This window comes from Sturnira hondurensis, unplaced genomic scaffold (assembly GCF_014824575.4).
Source record: "Sturnira hondurensis isolate 20B ecotype Veracruz unplaced genomic scaffold, ASM1482457v3 Scaffold0012067, whole genome shotgun sequence".
NCBI lineage: Eukaryota > Metazoa > Chordata > Mammalia > Chiroptera > Phyllostomidae > Sturnira > Sturnira hondurensis.
In genome coordinates this window covers 101,000-125,022 of record NW_028084698.1, presented here as the reverse complement: position 1 = coordinate 125,022, position 24,023 = coordinate 101,000, and the positions used below count along the sequence as shown (strand labels likewise).

The following is a 24,023-nucleotide window of genomic DNA, read 5'->3' as shown; positions in this document are numbered from 1 at the left end:
TCTGCTTCCAACCTTCCGGGTGCTTCTCCAAGGGCGGACCCCGCCCTATATTGGGGTTATCGAAGCCTTCCCCTACTGGAATGTAAGCCCCTGCCTTCTTCGGTGTCTGTTACAGTGTTGGGCCCTGAAGAAAGGCAGGGAGAGAAATATAAGGTGCAGTTTAAATCCAAGGCAGAGAATTAGGCTAAAGGCTGGATCAACACTGGGTTGGCAGGGTTAGAATTAGGACTGGGTTAGTCCATTCCTAATCCCACCCACTAGACGGCGCCGGCAGTCTCATTCCGGTCAAGACGCCTCCGATTTTAGAAGTTTATTACCTGTCTAACAAGTTTCCTTCCTGCCCTACTGTCCCTTTAAGAAGGTGATCCAGGTGAGGCCAGGACTCCGCCCCCCAGGAGCCAGCCCCGCCCCCCACCCCCACTCGGCCTGCCTGGCTCCCCCCAGTCCTCGCCACCTGGCTCTGCAGTCCGGGCCACTGTCCCAGGTCCCGGCCCCGCGCCATGGAGCGGCGCTGGCTCCTGGGGCTCGGGCTGCTGCTGCTGCTGCTGCTCTGCGCCCCGCTGCCCCCAGGGGCGCGCGCCAAGGAAGGTACAGACCCCCACCCCCAGCCCACCCCCTCCCCTGGTCCTGCTGGCACCCTCCTCCAGGAGCCGGCATTCCTGAGGAGGCCTCTCCTCACGCCCCTCTCCCGAGCTCTTGTTTTATAGGCGCCAGGGCATTGACTGGCCAGGCCAATCTTTGGTCTTTGAACCCGGACAGCTGCTTTCATGGGCCAACCACCCCCGCCCCTGCTGGGCAGCAGTTTGCGCCTGGGGGTGGGGTGCGAGGAGCAGCGTCCAGACCCCCACCCCAGCAATGGCGGGCGGGCGTGGTGGTGGGGGGGGGTCCTCGCGACTGGGCCGTCTCAGCCTCAAGTGCCCAGCCCAGAGATCTGAACCCTCTGCCGTGGGAGGTGGAAGTCGCCTTATTGACAACCTAAGCCAGGCGATACAGAGACCTGCTCCTGGGGAAGAGTTGGAACTCAAGGTGCAGGGGTTTCTGGATGTGGAGGTCAAGCCTTCCCTGGGCAGGCGTGCCCAACCTCTCCCGCTCTGCTACCCCGACTTCCCAGACTCAGAGCTGTGCATTGTACCCCACTCCACACAGCCAATCACAGGCAGAGCAGGCCCTTTGCCAGCGGTGGGAGCCTGCCACTCAGAAGTCACTCTGAGGTCCCCTGTCCACAGTCTACCCATTCATGACCCCCTGAAGCAGAGCAACTGTCTCCCCCACCCACCCTTGCATTCTGCAGCTGATGGGCCCCCCGCTGAGTGAGGGGGTGCAAGTCGTCCCTGCAGCAGCATTTCCAAATGCTCCCCTAGGCTTACTTGGGTCAAAGATCCAGCCCTCCAACCCTTACCCCACTTTGCTTCCCTCCTGTCACACTCCAGAGGACAATGGGCTATTAGTCCCTGGAGCTCTTCAGTCCTTCCTGGGCCACTGTCCTCCCCTGAGGAAGGACAGGAAGGACCTCAGGAAGTCCCAGCTCTCAGGAACAGGATGCTGGGGGCTGGGGGCCCAGAATGAGGAATGTGGGCAGCATGTGGGGGCCTCCTCCCCCAGAGGTGACAGGCCCCTTTCCTCCCCACCTTCAGTCACTCTGATGGACACGAGCACGGCTCAGGGAGAGTTGGGCTGGCTGCTGGATCCCCAGGATGGGGTAAGTGTCAGGGGAGGGCAGGACGCGGGATGGCTCAAGGCTGAGGGCCAGTGGGAAACGGGGTGGAGAGGTGGGTGGAGGAACAGGAGAAAAGAGCTGGAAAAACTGGAACTGCCTCCTCTGGAGGGGGAGGGGAGGTGACTCAGAACCTCCTGAATGGGACATGACGGGGGTCAGGCTTCACCCCATGGGGAAAGCTTCAAGGCCTGGCTCCTCCCCTGCCTGCCCTGGGGCAGTGGGGCTGAAAACGGCTGAGGACCTGGGGGGAGAAGGGACCACCCCGGGGATGGTAGAGGGCTGAGACTGAAACAGGAAAACATCCTCATTCTGAGGTCCACTCATCCCAATGGAGTTGCCCAGATAAGTTCCAGGGCGTCAGGGAATCCCACAAAAGTATGTTCAGAGTTGTATATATATGTATGTGGACTTTTTTTTTTTTCTGGAGAGGATAGCCAGAGTTTTTGTCACATTCGTCACATAGGCACTGTGACTCCCCCAACAACGTTAGAAGCTGCCTCAGTAGAGGTCCCCGAGCCCCTGGCCTCTCCTCCACCCTCCCCTGGGCAGTGACACCATGCATCCTCCCAGCTGTTGAAGTCTTCCCCAAGACCCTTGGACATTCTTAAAAACCGAGGAGCAGAGGTTGGCCCTTGTGAGTCCCAGAGAACACCTTCTGGCCACTCTACAAAGCTGTCCAGGGAGCACAGGAAGGAGGCTGGCCCAGTTGCCACAGCCTCCAGGACTCTGGCCTTCGAGTCCTACCGTCTGTCGTGTCTTCCCTCTGGTCCTAAACCCTTTTCTCTGGGGTCTCCTTTTCCCTTTCCTATCAGCCTCTGTTGCTGGGGTTCGGGTGACTTGCTTTCTTTCCCTCTGTGCCCTGGGGTCCTGGATCGATCTCAGCTCTCCCGAAGAGTAGCCTGTAATTAGAATTAATAGACTAAGCCATAATATATCCTACAGGAGGGGCTGCTTGGAAAATCCCACATTAGGCCGGCCCTAATAGGCGCCTCATCTCATAAACCAGCTAATCGTTCCACAATGAGGGCTGCAGGCCCACCTGCCGGCTCCCACAGGCCTGCACTGTGCCCCCGCCACCTCCACCCAAATAACTCTTCCCTAATTGGGCCAGAGTGGAAGCCAGGCTCCCTTCGCAGCTCAGGCTACACAGCAGTAGGAGGGCAGGAAGACAGCAATGGTTACACACTCCCGCTGTCTTCCTTATCCTCTGTCCTCCTCCTCTTTTCAAAACACACACTCAGGTCCAGGCTCCCCAGAGTGCATCCACATAGCAGCCAGCGGTGCCTGAGTGATAAGTGACAGGATCCTTCTTGCTGATCCTGGGCAGCTGGTCCTCCCCTTCGCTCACCACCGGAACCCGGAGAGGCGAGTTACAGCTGGGAACATCTGCTTCTCCCGGCTCCAGCTGCCGTCTGGCTAAGGAGCTGCACGTTAACCACCCACCACCCTCCCACCTGCCCTCTGCTTGGCTCCGGGTGCCCTCTGTCACCCCAGCTTCAGTGCCTTGACCACCTTCACCCAGTCTGTTGAACTCCCTTAATGTAATGCAAAATCCTGCCCCTGCCCCATGCCGCCCCAAATGGGCAGCTTCTTGCCTTTTCCCAGAGCAGAGAGGAGCCATGAATTCCCTTGCATTAGTGGAGCGAAAGGCTTGGGAAAGTGAACTTTCTGAAGTAAGGGCCACATAGTCTCTTCTCTATAAACTAGGGGATTGCAACCCAAATATCAAGGGAATATTTTACGAACTTTGGAGTTTCTTAAGTTCATCTGGCAGGGAAAATACTTCTGAATCGCTAATATTTTTTGAAAAGGAAGAATAATGAAATAGGAGACTTGCCCAGATGCAAGAATACTCAGTCAGGTTAATGGAATAGAATAGAAAAAGCTCAAAACAAGCCCACATATATGAGATTTTAGTATGTGATAACTGCGAATTGCAAATCAGCGTGAAAGTGTAAGCTTGTCCATAAGTTAACAATCAAATGCCTATAACTTATTTTAAAAGGCAAAATTGCATCTTTACACTATACAGAAAAATGCGTTCTAGGAAGATTAGAATTTAAACCTAAAAATCAAAGCTATAAAAATAATAGCAGAAAATATAGATCTTTATAAGTTTGGGATGGGACAGCTTCTCAACACACACAACCCCCAAATCATAAAGGAAAAGACTCTAGATGTTATATAAAAATTTTAAATCTATGTCAACATCAAAGACATTATTGGCCAAGTAAAGGGGCATAACAAGGAGAAAATATTTGAAACATGCATTTCAAGCAAATGATTAATGTCTATATTTTAAAAACTCATCCAAGTGAACAATCAAAAGATAACAATAGATCACCCCCCCCAAATTCCATTAAACATAAGTAAATAAAACTCAAAAAAAAGAAAACAGTAGAATATCAGATAGGAGATAGTTGCATAAAAATACAAATAGCCAGTAAACAAGAGAAACATACAACCTCCTCTCGAAGAAATGTAGATTGAAATGGCAAGAGGCTGTGTTCTGTCTATAAGACTAGCCAAAAATAAGAAACTTTTAATATCCAGTGTTGACAAGCTTTACAGAAAATGAGCTCTGAGGCATTGTTGGTGGAGGAGTAAACTGAGAAAGTCTTTTTGGAGGACAGTTTGGCAAAATCTTTGTATAAAATGTATAATACGTTTACCCATTGATATAGCAGCTCTATAGAAATCTGTATATGTTTACTTTAAAAAAATAAACTGGAAGCTCCCTAAATGCCCAACAATAGGTGAATGATGAGATAACGTTTGGTACATTGATCCAGCGGATGACTGTTTTATGGATTGGAAAGAAGTACGGCTAAAAAGTTTAGCCCTACTTCTTAGTTTATGGGCTAAAAAGAAGTCGGTAGATCTGTGTACATGCATGTGGCTAGCTCTCAGAGACTTTCGGCTAAAAGCAAATAATATCTTACAGAATAATACTTGTATGTCTTTTGTTAATTTATGTTGCACACACACACACACAGAGAAAAACATTCAAATGTTGCTCTAGAGATGCTGAAAATGGTCTGTGAAGTTTTACTCCACATCAGTGAGAGTGGCTTCCTCTTGCAGTGGGCTGGATGGGAGGACTTTCACTTTTCAGTATATGTAAATTTTCGCCCTTTGATTTTGTAATAAGCACACAGAGGCGTAATGATTATCAGCGCAAACTCAGGAGCCCAGAGTGCCTGGGCCCACCTCCCAGCGCTGCCTCTTCATAGCTGAGTTCGCCTTGGGGGAGTTATGTAAGCTGGCTGTGACTCAGTTGCTTCATGGGAAGTGCTAGCCGTGATTAACTGAGCTTAAGCATTCTTTTTAAAGTAAGAGAAATTAAGGAGGGGTGGACTGGATGGTGTCTAGGAGTTGTTGGTTTTGACAGGGGCCATTGCTGGACGCATCTGGGACAGGGGGAGATTCGCTTACATATAGAAGCATTCCGTGTTGCTGCTTGCTCTCCAAAACCTGACGGACCTCAATCTTTAACATGGTCTTCTTTTCTCTGGACAAATGGGCAGAAAATTCTGGGAATGACCTTCTGCTACGAAAGTCTGCCCTCGGAGTCCTTGACACGCTTTACTGATGAAATAGGTCAAAATTGGTGCCTAGACATTTGTACTTGGGGTGGGCTACTTTGAAGGGGTCAGAGCTGGCCAGGGAGGTAAAGGGAGTGTCTTCTCACTCATTCAATATCCATATAGATCTCTCACCCTAACACTGAACCTACTACTCTGGGGCTTGGGGGGTGGGGAGAAGGCAGGACAAATAGCTTGAGCCTAGGGGGTTCTGATGCTGGCTTCCTTGCCCTGAGCTCTGAAAAATGAGGACGGGGAGACTGACTTTGACTTTCCTCCGGCAGTGGAGTGGGATGCAGCAGATGCTGAATGGGACACCCCTATACATGTACCAGGACTGCCCCGTACAAGGAGGCGGGGACACTGACCACTGGCTTCGTTCCAATTGGATCTACCGAGGGGAGGAGGCTTCGAGCGTCCACGTGGAGCTTAAGTTTACCGTGCGAGACTGTAAAAGTTTCCCCGGGGAGGCGGGGACGCTAGGCTGCAAGGAAACCTTCAACCTTCTGTACATGGAGAGCGACCAAGACGTGGGCATTCAGCTCCGTCGACCCATGTTCCAGAAGGTACTTTCACCCCTCAGTGCCGTTTTGATCCCTGCCTCACTCCTTCCCATGTTCAGCTAAGACAAAGAGAAGGCACCGGAAATAAGAAAAAGACCTGGGGGTCGGATAATGAAAAGGCGGTGGGACTGGAGTTCAGAAGAACTGGCTTTGAGTACCTTTTCGGCTGCGACCGGACTTTGGGCGCATCCCTTTACCTCTCTGAGCTTAAGTTTCCGTGTCTTACTTAACATAGGGATAGTAGAGCCAGCCTCATCTTTTGCCAGCCTCCGCTGAGAGGTGCTTCAACATCTCCTGCCGGTATCCACGGCGTTCTTGCTCCACCCCCATGAGCACAGTCCTGTAGGAAGATAGTTCTCTGCAGGTGTCTCTTCTGTCCGTCCTTACTTTCCTACTCAAAAAAAAAAAAAAAAAAGCCACTGGAATGTGGAAGAGTTAAAAGCATATGGCGATAAGATGTTCACAGGTTTTTTTCCCAAAGAGATGCTATTGTAAAGTTTGTTATTAGTAATAAATGAATTACGACACACTTTATAACTGATCATCCCATTGACACAGAGGTGGGGCCACAGCTTCGAGTGGCAGAAATTATATGAGCCGGTGTCCCCCCACTGCCCAGATTCCAAACCTAGCCGTGTGACCTCAGACAAGGTCTCTCACCTCTCCTAGCCTCAGTCTCCTTGTCACCTAGATGGGGACGGCAATTCACTCCCCCTCTCTGAGTCCATTGATGGACTGAGTAGCATAATGCGTCTAAAATGCTTAGCTCAGTCACTGAGGGCCATGTAAAAGCCCTCAGTTTACGGTTGTAAACTTAATACTTTGATGGTAAGGTATTAAGCGAGCCATCGTTTCTGTCCCGTGGTTGCTCCCCTCTCCCCCACCCCTGCCTCCCCAGGTCACCACGGTGGCTGCAGACCAGAGCTTCACCATCCGGGACCTTGCAGCTGGCGAGATGAAGATGAACCTGGAACGCTGCTCCTTGGGCCACCTGACGCGCCGGGGCCTCTACCTCGCTTTCCACAACCCGGGGGCCTGTGTTGCCCTGGTATCTGTACGAGTGTTCTACCAGCGCTGCCCTGAGGCTGTGCATGCCTTGGCCCAGTTCCCTGACACACTCCCCAGACCTGGCAGGCTGGTGGAAGTGGCGGGCACCTGCGTGCCCCATGCCCGGACGAGCCCTGGCCCCTTGGGAACCCCCCGCATGCACTGTAGCTCCAATGGCGAGTGGTTGGTGCCCATGGGGTGGTGCCACTGTGAGCCTGGCTATGAGGAAGGCGGAGAGGCATGCCTTGGTAAGGGTCTACCCAAGGAGGTGGTGACAACCTGCAGGGGCCCCCCAGGGGAGGGGGACAGTATCTAGGGTACCAAGGGAGGGAGGGAAACCAAGGCTCTGTTTTAGAGATTATTAAACTGAGTGAGTGTCCAAGGGCCCCAGGGACACATGCGGGGGGGGGGGGTGTTTCCAGGACAGGGATGTGGTGGGGGGTGGGTATGATTTTACCCATAAAAACACCGAACGACCACAGTGCTGTACGCCCTCTGCAGCCTGCCCAAGCGGCTCCTACCGGGCAGACATGGACTCGTCCCATTGTCTCAAGTGCCCCCAGCACAGCACGGCTGAGTCTGAGGGAGCCACCCTCTGTACCTGTGAGAGCGGACACTACCGAGCCCCCGGGGAGGGGCCCCAGGCAGCCTGTACACGTGAGTGCGGACCCGGCTGCTGGCGAGGGGTCCGGGGCCCTTGCTGAGCCCGTGTTAGGACTCGAATCACCCGGGGCTTATCAGGTATCGAGCACTGACTATCTGGGGTGTCCGACCCTTAAAGTTCCTCCCATGCCCCACCCCCCAAATGGGCTCTGAGCTTCAGAGCCCAGATGAAGCTTTTCCTCAGTAGGAGTCTGATTCCCTGGCGGCCTTTGGAGGACCTCAGGAATTGGGGTGGTGAGGAGCCAGCAGGTTAGGCTGCTACTCATGGCCCCTCTTCTCCCACAGGTCCCCCCTCAGCCCCTCAAAACCTGAGCTCCTCTGTTTTGGGGACTCAGCTCTCCCTGCGCTGGGCACCCCCGGCCGATATGGGGGGACGCCAGGACGTGAGATACAGTGTGGAGTGTTGTCGGTGTCAGGGCGCGGGGCCAGGCGAAGGCCTCTGCCAGCCCTGCGGGGAGAATGTGCGCTTCTCCCCCGGGGCCAGCGGGCTCGTCCTGCCTGTGGTGCGTGTTGACGGCCTTGAACCCTACACCAATTATACCTTCCACGTCCAAGCCCAAAATGGAGTGTCGGAACTGGCCACCTCCAAGCTCACAGGTGCCTCGCTCAGCGTCAGCCTGGGCCACACAGGTGAGGGGCCTGGTAGTGGGGGGCTGGCCCTGGAGGGAACCACGGGCACCAAGTGATGAGCAGGGAGCCATCGAAAAGCTACTCAGTTATTTCCTCTTCCAAATCCATTGGGACCCTCTGGACTCACAGAGCCACTAGCAGGCCTGTCGCTGAGGCTGGTGAAGAAGGAGCCACGGCAGCTGGAGCTGACCTGGGAAGGTTCCCAGCCCCGAAGCCCCAGCGGCAACCTGACCTATGAGCTCCACGTGCTGAACCAGGTGAGGACGCAGCTGAGGGAGTCTCCGTGTCTGTTCTCAGCCCACCCCAACAGCTAGCCTCTAGGCTGCAGGATGGCTCTCTTGGGACAAACCTACGCAGAGCTCTGCTATGGCTATTCCCCAACCCGCACCCCTGCCTGTGGTGCTCCCAAGACCACGGGTCACCTCCACCAGGTCCGGCTCCGCCCGGCCCAGTCAACACCAGTCCCCACCCACAGGATGAAGAATGGCACAGGATGGTGCCTGAAGCCAGAGTCTTGCTGACCGAACTGCAGCCAGACACCACGTACACCGTCAGGGTCCGGATGCTGACCCCACAGGGCCCTGGCCCTTTCTCCCCTGACCACGAGTTTCGGACTAGCCCACCAGGTGGGTGGCTTACCCTTTGCTCTGCCCAGACACGCAGGCCCCTTGTTCCACTGAGTCTTCTCAGACCCTGTTCCGGCCAGTGACCCTTCCTCTCTGTCTACATACCCACACACGCTGCCTCGGGGGGGACAGCCCCACCCAGACTCACACCAAGTCTCCCCGCAGTGATCTCAGGCACGGCTTCCCACCCTCCCATGCAGCCAACCAGCATCCTGATCAAATCTCCTGACCGCTCACTGAGCGCCCAGCCGCAGGCAGCCAAGCTGCACTTCCTCTGGGCGGCCCTCCCCACCTGCTCTCTCTCCCATGCACCTGTCCCCCGTTACGGGACACACCTGCGGCCGACAGTGAGCCCTGCCCCTGAGCTTGCCCTGCTGGCCTCCATCAGCCCCTTTGACTCGGAGTGCCTCAGCCTCCCTCACCTTGTGTGCCCCAGTTTCTAGGCGCCTGACTGGAGGCGAGATCGTGGCCCTCGTCTTCGGGATGCTGCTGGGCGTGGGCCTGCTGCTCGGCATCCTCGTCTGCCGTTCCAGGTGCCGCTCCTGCCCCTCCCCAGACACGGTCCTGGGTCCCTTCGTCTGGTCAGAAGCCCCAGAAAGCAGTCCCAGCGACCCTCCCATCCTCCACTGTGCCCACACCTTCACCCTGCACCCTGGGAAAACTTAGCCAGAGCCCCTGAGGTGATCCAGGGACCCTGAAGAAGCTGTCCCCTACCCTCCCCCACCAGGAGAGGTCAGCGACGCCGGCAGCAGAGGAAGCGTGATCGTGTTGACAACGTGGATGGAGGTGAGCTAGGAGCACCTGAGCACACGCATGTGTACATGTGTGCATGTGTGTTGGGAGGTGCCTCTGAGGGTGGGACCAAAGGACCCACATTTCCTGGTCCAGTGTTGAGGGCACAAGTGGGCTCTATTGTCTTTAGGATCTTTGTGTTTTGCTACCTAATTAACTTTGGTTAATTAACTCTGTACTGATGGTGCCCAAGAGGCTCTGTGCAATTACCGATTAGCTGTCGGTGCCGCCGGACCAACACCCGGGCTCCCAGCCGCCTCCCCCATCCTTCCTGGCCAGGTCCCTGGGCTGAGGCTGGGCAGGAGGGGCCTGGCAGGCTCCCTGAAGTCCTCCAAGGCATGTGGGCTTCCTGCTGGTCACTTCATTAGGTACCACAAGAGGGGAGTCAGCAGTCCATCCCAGCAGTGGGGCAGGAGTATGGGTTGTCTGGAATGGGGAACGAGGTGTGAGTGACTTGAGGAGCCTGGTGAGCAGGGGTGAGTCAGAAGGGGGAGGCATTTGAGGGGTCAATGAGCCATGGGAAGATTGGGTAACTTGAGGCCACAAACGCTCTTGGTCTGGTTTCCGACCCACCGCTCTGGACCTGGGGGGTGAGGACACAGGAGGTTTGTTCCCAGAAAAGTTGGCTGTGGAGGCTTCGTTGCCAAGGAGAAAGACTTTCTCCCACTTCAGCCAAAACAGGACTCCTCAGGGAACAGAAGAATGAGAGGGTCAAGGTCATTGCCGGCCCCTCCCCCCATCACTCTAGAGCCCTGAAGCTGGCGCTCCTGTGGTCCAGCCTTCCCGGTTCTCCCTGCAGAGGACAAGCTGTGGCTGAAGCCTTACGTGGACTTGCAGGCATATGAGGATCCTGCCCAGGGAGCCCTGAACTTCACCCAGGAACTCGACCCAGCCTGGCTGATTGTGGACACAGTCATAGGGGAAGGTGAGCCCCGCTGTGCCCTCTGGGTGGCAGCACAGAGCCGCTTCCTTCTGGCCTTTCCCTGCGGAGCCCAGCTGGCCTCCCCTCTGGCCCAAGAGCTCCCAGCCGAGTTCCCTCTCTGCTCCACCCCGTATCCTTGAACTGCTGTTGCTGCCCCCTTACTGAGTGTCCTGGAACAGTCCCCACCTCGTGCACAATCTGCTCCTGGGGCTATGGAGCTTCTGATAAAGAGCATTAGACACATCTTCCTTATCAACGGGGGTCGGGGTCAGGGTGCCCAGGCTGGGACTCTTCTCAGATGGTTCCCACACGCGGGGGCGGTTCAGAGCCTCCCTCATTTCGCATCCTGCCCCACCAGGGCCCAGTGTCCTTGGGCTGCCCTGATCCCTTGGGTCACCAGGGAAAATGGATCTGAGCAGAGAACAAAGCTTGGCAGTCAGCATCTTTGCTGATTGTGTGGCCGGGCTGGCCAAGCTGCAACCAGAGGAACCCGCAGAGGAGAGTGGCAGTGATCAGCCTGCGCGGTGGCCTGTGCTGCTGGCCCTGAGCACGCCCGCCCCTCATGAACACAGCCCAGTGCCGGTGCACCACACCCAGTGTTTCCTGAGCACCTACCGCTGGCCACAAGCTGTGCTCACCCGGGAGACCATACTGACCAGGTGGCAGAGTGCACGCCTGTCTCAGACTCCCATCCCCTTCCCCTGGAAATACAGCCTAGCTCCTGTCCTGGAAAGGGCACTGCAGGTTTCTGATCCAGAGAAGGAAAGAGAACTGAGGGACTAGAGCAGGGGTGTCAAACACATTTTCACGGGGCGGGTGGGGGGGGACACATCAGCCTCGCAATTGCCTTCAAAGGGCCAAGTGTAACTTTAGGACTGTGTAAATGTAACTACTCCTTAACAATTAAGCAAAAGCTTGGCACTGCCACCGGGTGGAAGCGAGGTGCTGGGCTGGATAAAACAAGGTGGAGGGCTGGGTTTGGCCCGCGGGCCTTGTGTTTGCCGCCTGTGGACTAGAGGATGCCATCTGTCCCCCATGGGGAGCCCAACAGTGTGTGGGGCCAGGACCCTGTTTTCTTTCCTTGCAGGAGAGTTTGGGGAAGTGTATCAAGGGACCCTGAAGACCCCCGGCCAGGAATGCAAGACTGTGGCCATTAAGACCTTGAAGGACACGTCTCCAGATGGCCAATGGTGGAACTTCCTTCGAGAGGCAACCATCATGAGCCAATTCAACCATCCGCACATTCTGCACCTCGAAGGCGTGGTCACCAAGAGTATGAGGATTGGTCTCCGTGCCTCGGGTGGAGGGGAGGAAGGAGGGTGTGAGACCACCAGAAGGGGAGGGAAGATGTTTTGCCAAGGGCAGGAAATCTGTTTCTGGTGGTTTTGGGTGGAGATGGGGTAGAGGTTGCCATGGTGACAGGCTTCGTGTCTCAGGAAAGCCCATCATGATCATCACGGAGTTTATGGAGAATGGAGCCCTGGATGCCTTCCTGAGGGTGAGCAGGGCAGAGGCCCGGCTGGGAAGTGGGATATACCACGAAGCCCTGGGGATCAGTTTCTGGTTTTGGGGGAGGCCACCCTGCCCGTCCCCTAACCCTCCACTCACACTGCTGCAGGAGCGGGAGGACCAGCTGGTCCCTGGGCAGCTGGTGGCCATGCTGCTGGGCATTGCATCTGGTATGACCTACCTCAGTGACCACAGTTATGTCCACCGGGACCTGGCCGCCAGAAACATTTTAGTGAGTCAGAACCTGTGCTGCAAGGTGTCTGACTTTGGCCTCACCCGTCTCCTGGACAACTTTGATGGCACCTACGAAACCCAGGTGAGAGCCCTGTACTCACTGCATACACAGACACACACACAGTTTCCTGTCATGCACACAGTCCCAGGTGTAAACAAACACGGACCTGTGCTCCTGTGGACGCACTGACTTCATGGAGGAGAGGGACTTTTCCACCCCTCCTCTGAGCCCTGAAATGCATCGGCCTTCTGTCCTATGTGCTTTATTAGGGAGGAAAGATCCCCATCCGCTGGACAGCACCTGAAGCCATCGCGCATCGCATCTTCACCACGGCCAGCGACGTGTGGAGCTTTGGCATTGTGATGTGGGAGGTGCTAAGCTTCGGGGACAAGCCCTACGGGGAGATGAGCAATCAGGAGGTGAGCCTGGCTACTCCCCACACCAGTCTCCTCCCCAAATCCTTCCATGGCTCCCCTTGCACATACCCTTATTTCTTCTTCTTGACCCAAAGTTTTTCTGCACTCACGTCCCCTTTGGTCCCCTTCCCTTCACACCCTGTTCTCCTTACTATTGGTCAGGGGATGGGGATGGAGGGGAAGGTAGAGGCTCCTTTGCACGATCCTGCATGAACTGCCAGGTGAGCTTCCTGCCTCGGGCCTCAACCCCCCCTCCCCCGAGGCAGGTCATGAAGAGCATCGAGGATGGCTACCGGCTGCCTCCTCCCGTGGACTGCCCTGCCGTTCTCTATGAGCTCATGAAGAACTGCTGGGCCTACGACTGTGGCCGTCGGCCCTCCTTCCACCAGCTGAAGACACACCTGGAGCAACTGCTGGACACGCCCCACACCCTGCGGACCATGGCCAACTTCGACCCCAAGTAACCGCACTGGGCAGGGCCACAGGATTCGGAGGGCACATTTGGGAGAACGGAAATGGGCTTTCGGCCACAGCCACCAAGTGCTGGGCCTGCACAGCTCCGGACACAGGGCATGACCACAGCCTGTGCCCTTGGGGAGCATCCACCTCGGTGGAGGAGATGCAGTCCCACCCTTGGCAGCTGTAGTCGGATGGGAGACAGGAAGCGAACAGTGAGATGGGAAGCAGATACAAGCAGAGCTTGCAAACTGATAGCAGCTCTGGGGAGCTCAGTCACTTACATTGGAGTGGGGACGACAGACTGAGTGGCAAGGGACAGGCAGCGAGATGTCATGACTGTGAGAGGCAGCCTTGCAGGGTCTGGGAAGGCTCCCGGATCACCTGCCCGGCATGGGTTTTAGGAAGCTGGGGGCAGGCTGATTGCAAGCAGTGCAGGTGACAGCCGCTGGCAGTGCCCAGTCCAGGGACTGTGGCCAGAGACAAGGCTGGAGAGGTAGCGAGGTCACTGCAAGGAGGACCAACTCTGCTGAGAAGTTTGGACTTTATCCTGAGCATGGGGAACTATTGACCTGTTTTTTAAAAACTGCCCATGGGTGGGACATGGTCAGACCGCAGTCCACCAAAAACATTGGCAGGATGTGGAGAAGGAACCGGCAGGAGGGGTGTGGGGAGGTGGAGGGGACGGGCAAGGCTGGACGTCCAACACACTTTATCGGGCAAACCAGCCCTGGCACGCTGGTCCCTGTGTCAAACCACCATATATAACCTTCTCTCTGGGAGAAAATGCGCTCTGACTTTTGAAAGTATCTTTTGGAGCACAACTCCCTCACACACTGGAGACTGCATGTGCTAATCTTTCTGGAATGCTGGACGTTTTTCCCCCCCCAGTAGATTTACTTTGCTAATGGTTTTTGGCTCTGGCTGGCGTTAGCACAGGAACACTCATTGTATTGTGGGTGTCCGAGTGCAAGAATAACAGCCAGGCTTGGAGGTGGCAATCGGGGGCTGCGCCCAGCACTCAGCGGCCACCCTGCAAACAGGCAGAACCATGTTTGGGTTCCAGGCCTCCGCTTTGGCTCTGCTGTGATAGTTGCTACATTCGTGTCTTAAGCAGCACCCAACCTATTGCCCAGAACTGGCCACTCCAGTGGAGATGGGCTGGTAGTAACTGTGCACTGGGAACTTGCAGGGCTTCCACCTACCCCCCAGGCTGTCCATCTGCTGCCCACTGCTGTGAGCGCACCAGGAAGCAGGCCAGGAAGTGGGTTCACAGACAATGGCCTGGCTAATCCGCAAAGTCTCGATAATCTCTGTGCCCAGACAGCAGCTAGAATGCTGGCCCCAGAGGCTCACAGGCGGAGCCCGAGGGGTTTCAGGAAAGGCGAGGATGCCTCCTGCCTCCCCGGCCTGACTGAAGTGGCCCGTGTCCCCTAGGGTAACCCTGCGCCTGCCCAGCCTGAGTGGCTCAGACGGGATTCCCTATCGCAGCGTCCCCGAGTGGCTGGAATCCATCCGCATGAAACGCTACATCCTGCACTTCCGCTCAGCGGGGCTGGACACCATGGAGTGTGTGCTGGATCTGACTGCGGAGTGAGGACCCTGGGGGCCCGGCAGGGGAGGGCTGCTGGGGTTGGAGCCCACCCACCCGCTCACCAACCCTCTTCCTTGACCACAGGGACCTGGTGCAGATGGGGATCACGATGCCCGGACACCAGAAGCGCATTCTTTGCAGTATTCAGGGATTCAAGGACTGAGCCCTCCCCGGCCCCCACCTCTGTCCTCAAGAAGCAAGGCCTGGGCCAGGGTCACTCGTGCCCCCTCCCTCAGCTGCGCCTGCCTGCCCTTCCCTAAGGAACTCGCCTCTGGAGGCTGGGAGCCTCTGAAACAGTAGTGCTGGGAGGGAGCTGAGGGAGAGAGGGTCTAATATATACATATATATACATATACATATACATATATATATATTTTTATAAATAAACAGGAGCTGAGTTTTCACCTTGACCCCTGTTTGTTTTTTTTTATCCCGCCATCTTCTCCATCTGTAGCACAAAAGAGTCAACTGCTAAGAATTCTGGAAAAGAACTTTATTTGTAGCTGTAGCCACAACCTGGCAGCATGTAGGCAGGTGGGCATATCCAGGCCAGTGAGCCCAGCCCAGCTCAGCCTCCCCGGGGGGCTCAGGAGGACTCCTGGCCGCCAGCAAGCAGAGCACAGGCTGCTGGGGGGCCAGCTGCGGGCATCGGTGCAGCAGTGAAAGCAGCAACGCTGAACCCTGCGACCCTCTGGTGGGGTACCTGAAGGGTGGTGGGAGGTCCCTGCAGGATGGAGGACAGGAAATCCAAGACTGGGCCTCTGCAGCCTGGGTCCTGGTTCAGGCCCCTGGATCAGGGCCCTTGGGATGCTGGGTGGGGTTTGGAATGGAGGGAGGGGCCAGACATCAAAAATAGCCGAGGGGGCAGGGCCAGTGGTGGGGCAGGGTGGTCTCGGTGTGGGTGGTCCGCTGATGGAGGATGGCCTCCCAGGGAGAAGGGGCCAGTCCTCACTCAGGTCTGGGCCCTGGCGGTGTGGCACTTCCGGCAGAGCACATGGCCTTCCAGCGGGAAACAGCCATTGTCGTCCGCCTCGATGGACAGTGCCTTCCCACAGTCCTGGGTGGGAGGAGAGCACACTGGTGGGAAAGGCCCTGTGCCTCTCCTACACCCCACCACTGGCATTAGGAAGACCAAGTGCTCCTTGGCTCAGAGCTGGTGTCCTCATTGTCTGTGCCCTGCACCCAGCTACCCCCACCCAAACTTGCCCCCACTTTCACGTTTGTCTACTAGGTCCCCGCCCCGTGTCGGGATGGGCAGTGGGTAGAGCTGTGCCCACCCCAATAAAGGACATGAGGCCTGTCTCATTTGTCTCAACTCCATTCTGACTTCTGTCCTCTGAACTTCACTGAGACCCCAACCCCGCTGCAACAAAGCACAGTACCCACCATTGCGAAGTCTCCTATCTTGGTCGATCTACAACTCAGTGATCCCACAGAAAGCCCACACCCACTTCCTACAGTGACCAAAGCACCAGGGCCAGGCGGGCCTGGGCCCCGCCAATAACCACCCTCAACACTGTTGGCTGGCCCTGTCCACCCCCTGGCCAGTGAGCAGTGCCCTTATACACTTCCCAGCCCTCAGGGGACACAGACCTCACACTTGTAGCACTTCATGTGGAAGTTCTTGTCCAGAGCGACCACGCGCACGGTCTCCTCGCGGCCAGGCTCAGGCATGATGGGCTCGGCACAGACGGAGCACCGAGGCGCGTACTGCCTGGAGGGCAGCGGGAAGGCACAAGTCAGGGTGCGGGGAGAGGCGCTCAGCTGTCCCCAGGGCTCAAGGAGAGGAGTGGGTGGTGGCGTGTCAACAGGCAGGCTTCTCTGCCCATCTTGCCCCACACCTCAAGGTGGGGGAAGCCCAACAGAAAGGCCTAAGGCCTGCCGCCACAACTGCCCTTATCAAGGGAAACTTCCCGCCTCTCCACTCACCTTCCCCAAATCCCCTTAACCCTGAACAGCTACCACCAGGTCCTCACCCTCTTCACATCCACCCTGCAGGAAGCCCACCCAGAGGTGCCCCTCTGATCCCATTCCTGGACCCCTGAGCCTAGCACACCCCCCATCCCGCAGCTGCCTCTGCCCAATGGCTCAGGGTACAGAGGGACGTGAGGTGCGGGCCACCCGTGGTGGAATCCTGGGAACGTGCACCTCAAACACAGGCACGAGTCGGGTTCTGCAGGGTCCCTGTGTGGCCTTTAAGCTACCTTCCAGGATTCTACTGCTTGCCCGAGAAAGCAGCCACCTTATAAACACTTTCTCAGGGGAAACCAGAGTTCCCAACAACTGGTCTCAAAGGAACTTTAGAACCTAGCCTGTGTGGGAAATGAAGTCACTCCAGCACACGCTGCTGAACCCGAGACCGCAACCCAAAGAAGCCTTCATGAGCCAAAGGCCAGGGGACTGGCCAGGAGCAGGACCTGCTCCCCAGGCCTTAAGGCGTCTGGACAACTAAGTCCAGATGAACTGGCCTCTGCCATCTACAAACAGGACGTAGGGCCAGAAAGCAAGACCAGAGGTGTGGAGCTCTTGGGGAGTCAGAGGAGTGGCCTGGCTCCCAGACAAACCATGGCTGGCCCCCAAGAAATGAGCCCAGAGAGGGTGGTGGGTCCTCACTTGTGGTAGTCAGGGACGCAGTGGGGCCGGTTGGCCTGGTCCACGATGAAGGAGGTGCCCTCCAGGGGGCAGGCACAGACCACACAGGTGAAGCACTGTGGGTGGTAGGCCTTGCCCGTGGCCCTCAGCATGCGGTCAGTGATGGGCTGCCCACAGGTGTTGCACTTCTCCAGGGTGTCCTGAGGAGGTGGCAGTAGGAGGTAGGTGGGCAGGGAACTAGCACCCAGGAGCCGACTGCCAAGGCAGGTTGGCCCCATGTCTGTCCCACCCCCTGGCTGAACCCGGGGGCAGCCCTCAGCCCCAGCCCCGACTCACAGTGTAGCAGCGCTCACAGTACGGCGCCCCCTCCACGCTGTAGAACTGCTGTCCCTGTAGCTGCTTCTCACACTGGTGACAGGTAAAGCAGGCAATGTGGAACAGCTGTCCCAGAGCGCGAACTGCAGGCTGTGCTCGTGCCAGGGGCTGGTGACACCGGCCACAGGACTCTGGAAAGGCCAGAAGAGATAGAATAAACAGGAGGAAGCTTGCAAAGGGTCAGTGGGCTCCAATAGGAGCTGAAGTCACAGCTGTGGCCGGAAGTCACAGAGGGGTAGACAGATGGTCCCATCCAGGGGGCGGCGGTGGGCTCACCATTGACGGCCACATTCTGCCTCTGAGGATGCTCCATGTCCTGCATGAGCTGCTGGGTCAGCTGTTCCAGCTCCTCCACCTCCTTCAGGGTCAGAGGCCCTGGGGCCCCAGGGGAACGCACCTGAAACCCCAACACTCTCTTCATACCCTCTCAAGGGTCACCCCCTCCAAGATCATTCCCCAACAAGCTGATCCACTTTCTTCCAAGAAGGGCTAATTCCCCTCCCATTTCCCAGATGCTCAGGGTTGACCCTGAAAACTCCTCACTCCCTGTCCCAGACCCCAGCACCACACGAATGAGGGGAAGGGGATGGTCCTTCCACCCACTTTGCCCAAACCCCCACTGGGCAGCCACAGACAGGCCAGAAGGACTGAGCGGACGGAGGCCACGCACACAGCAGCTCAGGTCACGGAAGCACCGAACACACCAGGCCACGCATCAACTCCACAGAGCATGCTCAGACATGGCCCCCCAGGGAAGAGGTCGGTGCGGGGGGGCCGGCGCACCCAGGCGCACACACCTACCCGTCCCGCCTGCTGCTGAGCAGCCCTGTCCGCGTGAGGATGCAATACAGGCGGGAATCACAGGTTAACCCCCCAGGGCTGTCTTCTGTAGCCAGGCCCCCAGCCCCCCACGCAGAGACCCGGGGTGCCCCCCGCAAGAGACAGTTCCTGGTCTACATGACCTCACGTCCTCCCCTGGAGGCCTCAGGGAAGGGCCTCCAGCCCCCACCTATTAGGGGATCCTGAGAGCTGGTGGTGGGGATGGGTAAGGTTAGGGGGTACTGTGGGGACCCTCAGAAGCACCAGGAGGGGACACCACAGGGGTTGTCTGACCTGCAGCAGCATGGCCAGGAGCCATTCCAATGGCAACGCTGGCTGGTGTCCTCTGTTAGCCGAGAAGCCTGCCCAGGGCTGCGGCCACTGAACGTCCTGCCTGCCCTTGCCTCCGTTCCCACAACACCTGGAGCCTCAGCCTCCGGACTACCTCCCCCCACGGCTGCCTTCCCCGGCACCCGGGCACCATCTCCCCCACCCTGTCTGTGTGCCGATGGGCCGCCCCTGCCCAGAAAGGCAGGCACAGAGAAGCCCCAGCTCTGAGCTCACCCGGCAGTCAGCTTTCCCTCTCTGACTGCCAGCATTGGTGCCCCAGCTTCAGCACTCGGTCCTCTAACTCCTGAACCCCAATGGCTCCAAACACCCCTCCATCTCAGGCACCTTCCACTATGGGACACACTGGACCTGAGAGTCATGAGGCTCTTTACCTCCAAGCCCTTGGACTTGACCTCCAACGGTACCTCCTCCTCCTTCCCCATGTGTACCCACTGAAGGAACCTACTCAGAAGGGCTCTGTTTTCCTGCCTCCCAGCCCTCCCTGCAGACCTCCCCCCAAACCCAGCCCCTTGACCATCTATTTTTATGGGGCTCTGTCAGCCCCCTCTCGCCCCCCCTTGGCCGCCATGGCTCATTTGCCCAACCTCAGCCCCAGCCACAGGGCCCACTTCCTGATTCTGCCTCTGGGCTCAGAAAGTCCGCAGAGAGATCACTACAGGCTGCAGAGTGAGCTCACAGAACACCGGAGGGCCTGGGCACCCATGGCCCCAGCTCCGCTGTCTGGCATTTGGCTCCTGTGGGTTCCCCGCGGCCTTCCCCACAGCAGCTGTTCTGAACCTTTTCCATCCCTTCCATCTCCTCCAGCCCCTCGCTCCCTTGCTCTCTCACCGATGACCTCACCTCCTACGTGACTGAGAGGATGGAAGCTGGCCAGCTCAAGCTGACTCGGCGTCCCTCCTCTCCACAGAAAACACTGTTGGTGACACTGTCCTTGCTCTCCGGGAAGGCCACGGTGGAGGGGACAGGGATGGCCTCGCCGCCTCTCCTCCGGACTCCATCCCAGCAGCAGGCCCTGCTCTCAGGCAGCTCCAGCCCCTCCTCCATCAGCTTCTTTCTCCTAGTTCATGCACGCACCTGAGCCCCCTCCCCTAACTTGAAAGAACCACACCCACAGGCCCTGGCCTGGTCCGTCTCTCTGCCAACCTCCAAGAGCAGGCGCTTCTGGAACCTCCATTTCTAACTGTCCACACAGCCCTCAACTCCCTTCACTATGCCCACAGATGGACCACCCTGCCACCATCAGTGACTTTCAGGTAGTCACATCTGTGGCCTTACAGGGGTCCTCATCCTCCTCAAACCCCCCACTGAAGAATTTCTCACCGTCACATCCTGTTCCCAAGATCCCACCCTGACTTGAGCTCCTCCTCCTCTCAAGGGTCCCCCCAGGCCCTCAGCTCCATCTGTGTAAGCACCCCAAGCTGCACCACTTCCGTACCACTCTCCCCAAGGACAGCCCTGACCCCCGGGCCTCTCCCAAAACCCGGGCCTCCATTTCTAACTGAGTGACAGTCCCAGCTGAAGGAGAGTCCTCCTGGAACCTGTTGCCCAACACGCTGACAGCTGGACCACCCCCTGCCCGCCCCCTCACTTTTCCGGCCCAAAGCATTTCCCCTTCTGGACTTCTTTATTTCGCAAAATACCTTCATTCATTCCACAACCCCCCCAGGCTTTTTTTTTTTTTTTTTTTTTTACCCTGCCCCTCCTCTTCCAACTGCTTATCAGTTACAAGGTCCTGGAGGCATTTCCTTTGCCAACAGCTCTTATCTAGGCCCAGGAGTGAATCCCAACAAAGTCACTGACCCCCTACCTCTAGCCCACACTTCTGCTGGAAACTCTCCCAAAAGCTTCCACAGGCAGGCGTCACCAGACCTCTGACCCAGCCACACACCTTGAGGAAAATTAAGGACTGGCCCAAGCTGACAGACTTCCTCGAGCTCCTGCCTACCTCTCTACAGCTCCATCACTGTTTGAAAGAACCTTCTACTTTCCAGTCTCCAAACACTCGGGGGTATCTGAGTGCCCTGGAGTTTTTGTTCATGCTATTCCCAGCCCAGCGTCCTTCACGTCCCCCCTGGATTCTGAAGTCTGACCGTCCTTCAAAGCACACTAGCGCCATGCTGTCTTGCTGAATGTGCCAGACTCAGGCTGACTCCCTGCTCAGAGCTCCCATTAACACAGGATTCTGCACCACTCACTCATGGGCACTTGGCATCTCTTCCCACCCCGTCCGGCACTGCACACACAGACACTGACATTCCTGCTGCCCGCTGACTGGGCAGCTGGTTGAACTACATGCCCAGCAGGTTCCATTCAACTCGGAAGTCTCCCGAATCAGAAGGCAGGAGTGAGAACTTCAATTCTGGGCACTCGCGTGCAAGATAAAAATGCCAGCCCTTTCTTTGTGTTCGGTAACTTAAGTGTCACAGCCCTTGTACGGGCTGGAGAGTGTTATCTCCAAGATGGGAAATTGAGGCTCCAAGTTCACCTCATTGGCCTTGGTTCTTGTCAGAGGGGGAGCTGGGAATTCTATCCCAGGTCCCGCTGACTCCCTCCGGCTTAACTGCTTTGAGAGATCTCTTCCGCCCTGATTCCGCCCTGAGCACAGAGCGCAGGCTGCAACTCTGATCACCAGACCGGCCCTCGGGCAGACAGAACAGAGTGCTCAGAGCAACAGAGAGGTAAAAACTCGAGAAGCTCGTCCTCCCCTTTAACATTCTAGGACCGGTGAAAGGGATGGTCCACCAAACCCTCTGCCTAATTCACAGCCTGGGCTGCTCCCCACTCCCAGCCAGGACCGCCCCCCCCCCTCCAAGAGCTGTGTCTTAACCATATCCAACCCTAGAGGCTGGAAACACCCGTTCCACCAACCCCACTCTCCCATCTTTGCCCTCATTTTCTGGCTCCTGAATTAACCCCTTTCCCCCAGCCCTAAGGTCCTCAGCCTGGCCCTCCCACCCTCCCTCACCTGGTTTTGGTTTTGAGCCGGTGGAGGCACTGGGCGCTGCTTCTCCTGCACTCGGGGCTTCTCTCTCTGCTGAGCATAGGTGAAGCTGGGGGGCTGAGGGGAGCCTGTGCCAGTGGAAGAGGGCGCTTGCGGGGACCCCAGCTTTTGATTGGGCTGTGACCCAGGTCCGCCTGGGGCCCCAGGGCTGAACTTGGAAGCCACAGGAGTGAATTTGGGAGTCACTGGAGAATACTTAAGGGCTGGAGATGGGGCTGAGGGACCTCGAGGCTGACTGTTAGCCAAAGGCACAGGCTGAGGCTGAGGCTGAGGCTGGGGCTGGGGCTGGGACTGGACATGGAGCTGGACCTGAGGTTTGGCCTGGGGTTGGGGATGCACATGGCTCGGAGGCTGAGGCAGAGCTTGAGCCTGGGGCACAGGCTGCGAGCTAGAAGAAGCCTTCCAAGGAGGCAGGGGTGCCGTGCCCCCAGCCGCAGGCTTAGTACTGGTTTTGGGAATGAATGGGGTGGCGACTGGTGGGGGTACATATCCAGATGACACCTGCAAGCAGAGAAGGAGGGGTAGAGAAGTGTGCTTGGGGGAAGGCGTTGCCTCCGCAGTTCTGTCCCCACTCCTTTCCTCCTCTCCTGTTCCTTACCCGAGCTTTGAAGGGATCGTTCCTGGTCATGTCATCCAGCAGTGAGGACAAAGAGTCTATCTCCAGGTCAATACTGCTCACCTTCTCCCTAGGCTATGGGGTCAAGGGTCAGAGCATCCATCCCAGTCCTCCATTCCCACCGCCCCCCTCCCCCCGACATCAGGGCAGAGGTGCAGGGGAGGTCAGAGAAAAGGACCCTCCTCTCCTTCCCTCAGGGGTGTTTTTGCGTGGCTGCCTCTCCCAGGCCTCCATACCTGTGGTGGGAGCGGGACGTGGGCTTCAGGCCCCCCCTCCTCCAGGGGAGGCGGTGGGGTAGGGAAGATCTCCTCCTCCAGAGGTGCAGGGGGAAATGGTTCCTCGATCGGGGGAGGGGGAGGGGGGAAGGCACCTCCCAGGGTGCCCTCTGCATCTTCGACATCCCCAAGAACGGGAGGGGGCGGTAAGGGAAGATCTAGGGTAGGAAGAAGAAAGAGGGAAGTCAGCAGGGACTCCTGTGCCCCCTTCCCGAAGTTTCCCTCCTCCTACAGCTGCAACCCCTCACCCCAAAACTCTCACCGGTCCTGGGGCCTATGGGAAGGAAAGGAGGGCGCAGGACACCCTGGGAGCACTGGGTCAGGAACGGCCGGGGGATTGGCGCAGGAGTGGTGCAGCTCCCGTTACACTTCGGAAAACGTACCCGGAGGGAAGATTCGTGCCCCACATTCCCACCTCCCACCCCCAGCCGGGGGACTTGGACCGGTCCCAGGAGCCCTGGCTCCCAGCCACGAGCTCCAGGATGAGGTAAGAACATCTGCTCGGGACAGGGTGGCTGCGCCCAGCCCCCTCTGCTGCAACCTTTCCAAGACACCTCCAACCCCGAAGCTACTGACACCAGCCCGGCGCCCGCCTTAGTCCAGCCTCCCGCCCCACCGCATACCTTCTGGGGGCGGCGGGGGGATCTCGCCCACCCGGCCGATCTGTGCGCGCTGGGCCCCGGCGGTCGGGAGAGGCTCGCTGTCCCCGGGCCGAAAGGGATTCACTTTGGGCTTTGGGGCCACCACCGGGCCGAACTTCTTCTGCGGGGCGTAAAAAGCCGGAGCCGAAACAGAGACGGAGATCGCGGGAGACGGGCGGGGGGCCGCCATGGCCAGGCCGGGCTGCTGGGGGTGGGTGTCCGGGTTACACGGCGCTGAGCCCGGCAGGGGACCTCCTGGCGGGCCCAGCACCCCTCGGCGTCCCGGCGTCCCCTCCCCGTGGGCGGCTCCCCTCGCCTCACCGCGGGCCGGAGCGTGCGCGCCGCGTCTCGGGTGGCCGCCTGGGCGCCGGGTCCGCGGACTCTGCGTCCGGGTCCAGCGCCGCCTTTAGCCCAACGCGGGAGGGACGTGGGGCCGTGGGAGGAGGGAGGAGGCGGGGAGAGCGCGGCGCCCAGACCATACAAGGAGCGGCCCGGAGAGGGGGCGGGGAGAGGCAGGGAGGGAGGACCAGGCAGGAAACTCCCCCAGGAAGGGGCCCAGGTCCTGCCCGTGGGCTCGAGGCTCAGCCAAGGTCCCCCCG

At 57.8% G+C, this 24,023-nt stretch overlaps 2 protein-coding genes across 4 annotated transcripts; one reads left to right on the top strand and one right to left on the bottom strand.

Moving 5' to 3' along the window:
• The first annotated feature begins 427 nt into the window (after positions 1-427).
• On the top strand, positions 428-15,146 carry EPHA1 (EPH receptor A1). Of its 2 annotated transcripts, none has more exons than XM_037060663.1 (18): positions 428-588; positions 1,635-1,699; positions 5,586-5,867; positions 6,763-7,159; positions 7,413-7,568; positions 7,860-8,204; positions 8,346-8,461; positions 8,680-8,830; positions 9,267-9,363; positions 9,558-9,616; positions 10,422-10,547; positions 11,632-11,817; positions 11,981-12,042; positions 12,163-12,369; positions 12,558-12,707; positions 12,971-13,164; positions 14,598-14,753; positions 14,839-15,146. In XM_037060663.1, the coding sequence occupies exons 1-18, from the start codon at positions 501-503 to the stop codon at positions 14,915-14,917; spliced, it is 2,916 nt and encodes a 971-aa protein (XP_036916558.1). In that variant the 5' UTR covers positions 428-500; the 3' UTR covers positions 14,918-15,146. The 2 variants fall into 2 exon arrangements, with proteins under 2 accessions (XP_036916558.1, XP_036916557.1); XM_037060662.1 differs by having other exon boundaries at positions 8,334-8,461.
• An 86-nt stretch (positions 15,147-15,232) lies between these two features.
• On the bottom strand, positions 15,233-23,991 carry ZYX (zyxin). Of its 2 annotated transcripts, none has more exons than XM_037060660.1 (10): positions 23,746-23,991; positions 23,407-23,629; positions 22,745-22,941; positions 22,491-22,583; positions 21,857-22,393; positions 17,998-18,118; positions 17,683-17,852; positions 17,368-17,546; positions 16,348-16,468; positions 15,233-15,811 (listed from the first exon to the last, which is right to left on the bottom strand). In XM_037060660.1, exons 2-10 carry the CDS (start codon positions 23,612-23,614, stop codon positions 15,707-15,709), a joined length of 1,731 nt encoding a protein of 576 aa, XP_036916555.1. In that variant the 5' UTR covers positions 23,615-23,629; positions 23,746-23,991; the 3' UTR covers positions 15,233-15,706. The 2 variants fall into 2 exon arrangements, with proteins under 2 accessions (XP_036916555.1, XP_036916556.1); XM_037060661.1 differs by having other exon boundaries at positions 23,407-23,626; positions 23,746-23,990.
• Between the last annotated feature and the right edge of the window lie 32 nt (positions 23,992-24,023).

Coding starts and splice junctions, on each gene's coding strand:
- ZYX (XM_037060660.1), bottom strand. CDS start 23,614: ATGGCGGCCCCCCGCCCGTCTCCCGCGATCTCCGTCTCTGTTTCGGCT. Junction 22,942..23,406: donor CCCCCCGCCGCCCCCAGAAG/GTATGCGGTGGG, acceptor TTCCTACCCTAG/ATCTTCCCTTACCGCCCCCT. Junction 22,584..22,744: donor ACGTCCCGCTCCCACCACAG/GTATGGAGGCCT, acceptor TTGACCCCATAG/CCTAGGGAGAAGGTGAGCAG.
- EPHA1 (XM_037060662.1), top strand. CDS start 501: ATGGAGCGGCGCTGGCTCCTGGGGCTCGGGCTGCTGCTGCTGCTGCTG. Junction 9,364..9,557: donor ATCCTCGTCTGCCGTTCCAG/GTGCCGCTCCTG, acceptor CTCCCCCACCAG/GAGAGGTCAGCGACGCCGGC. Junction 12,043..12,162: donor CCCTGGATGCCTTCCTGAGG/GTGAGCAGGGCA, acceptor ACACTGCTGCAG/GAGCGGGAGGACCAGCTGGT.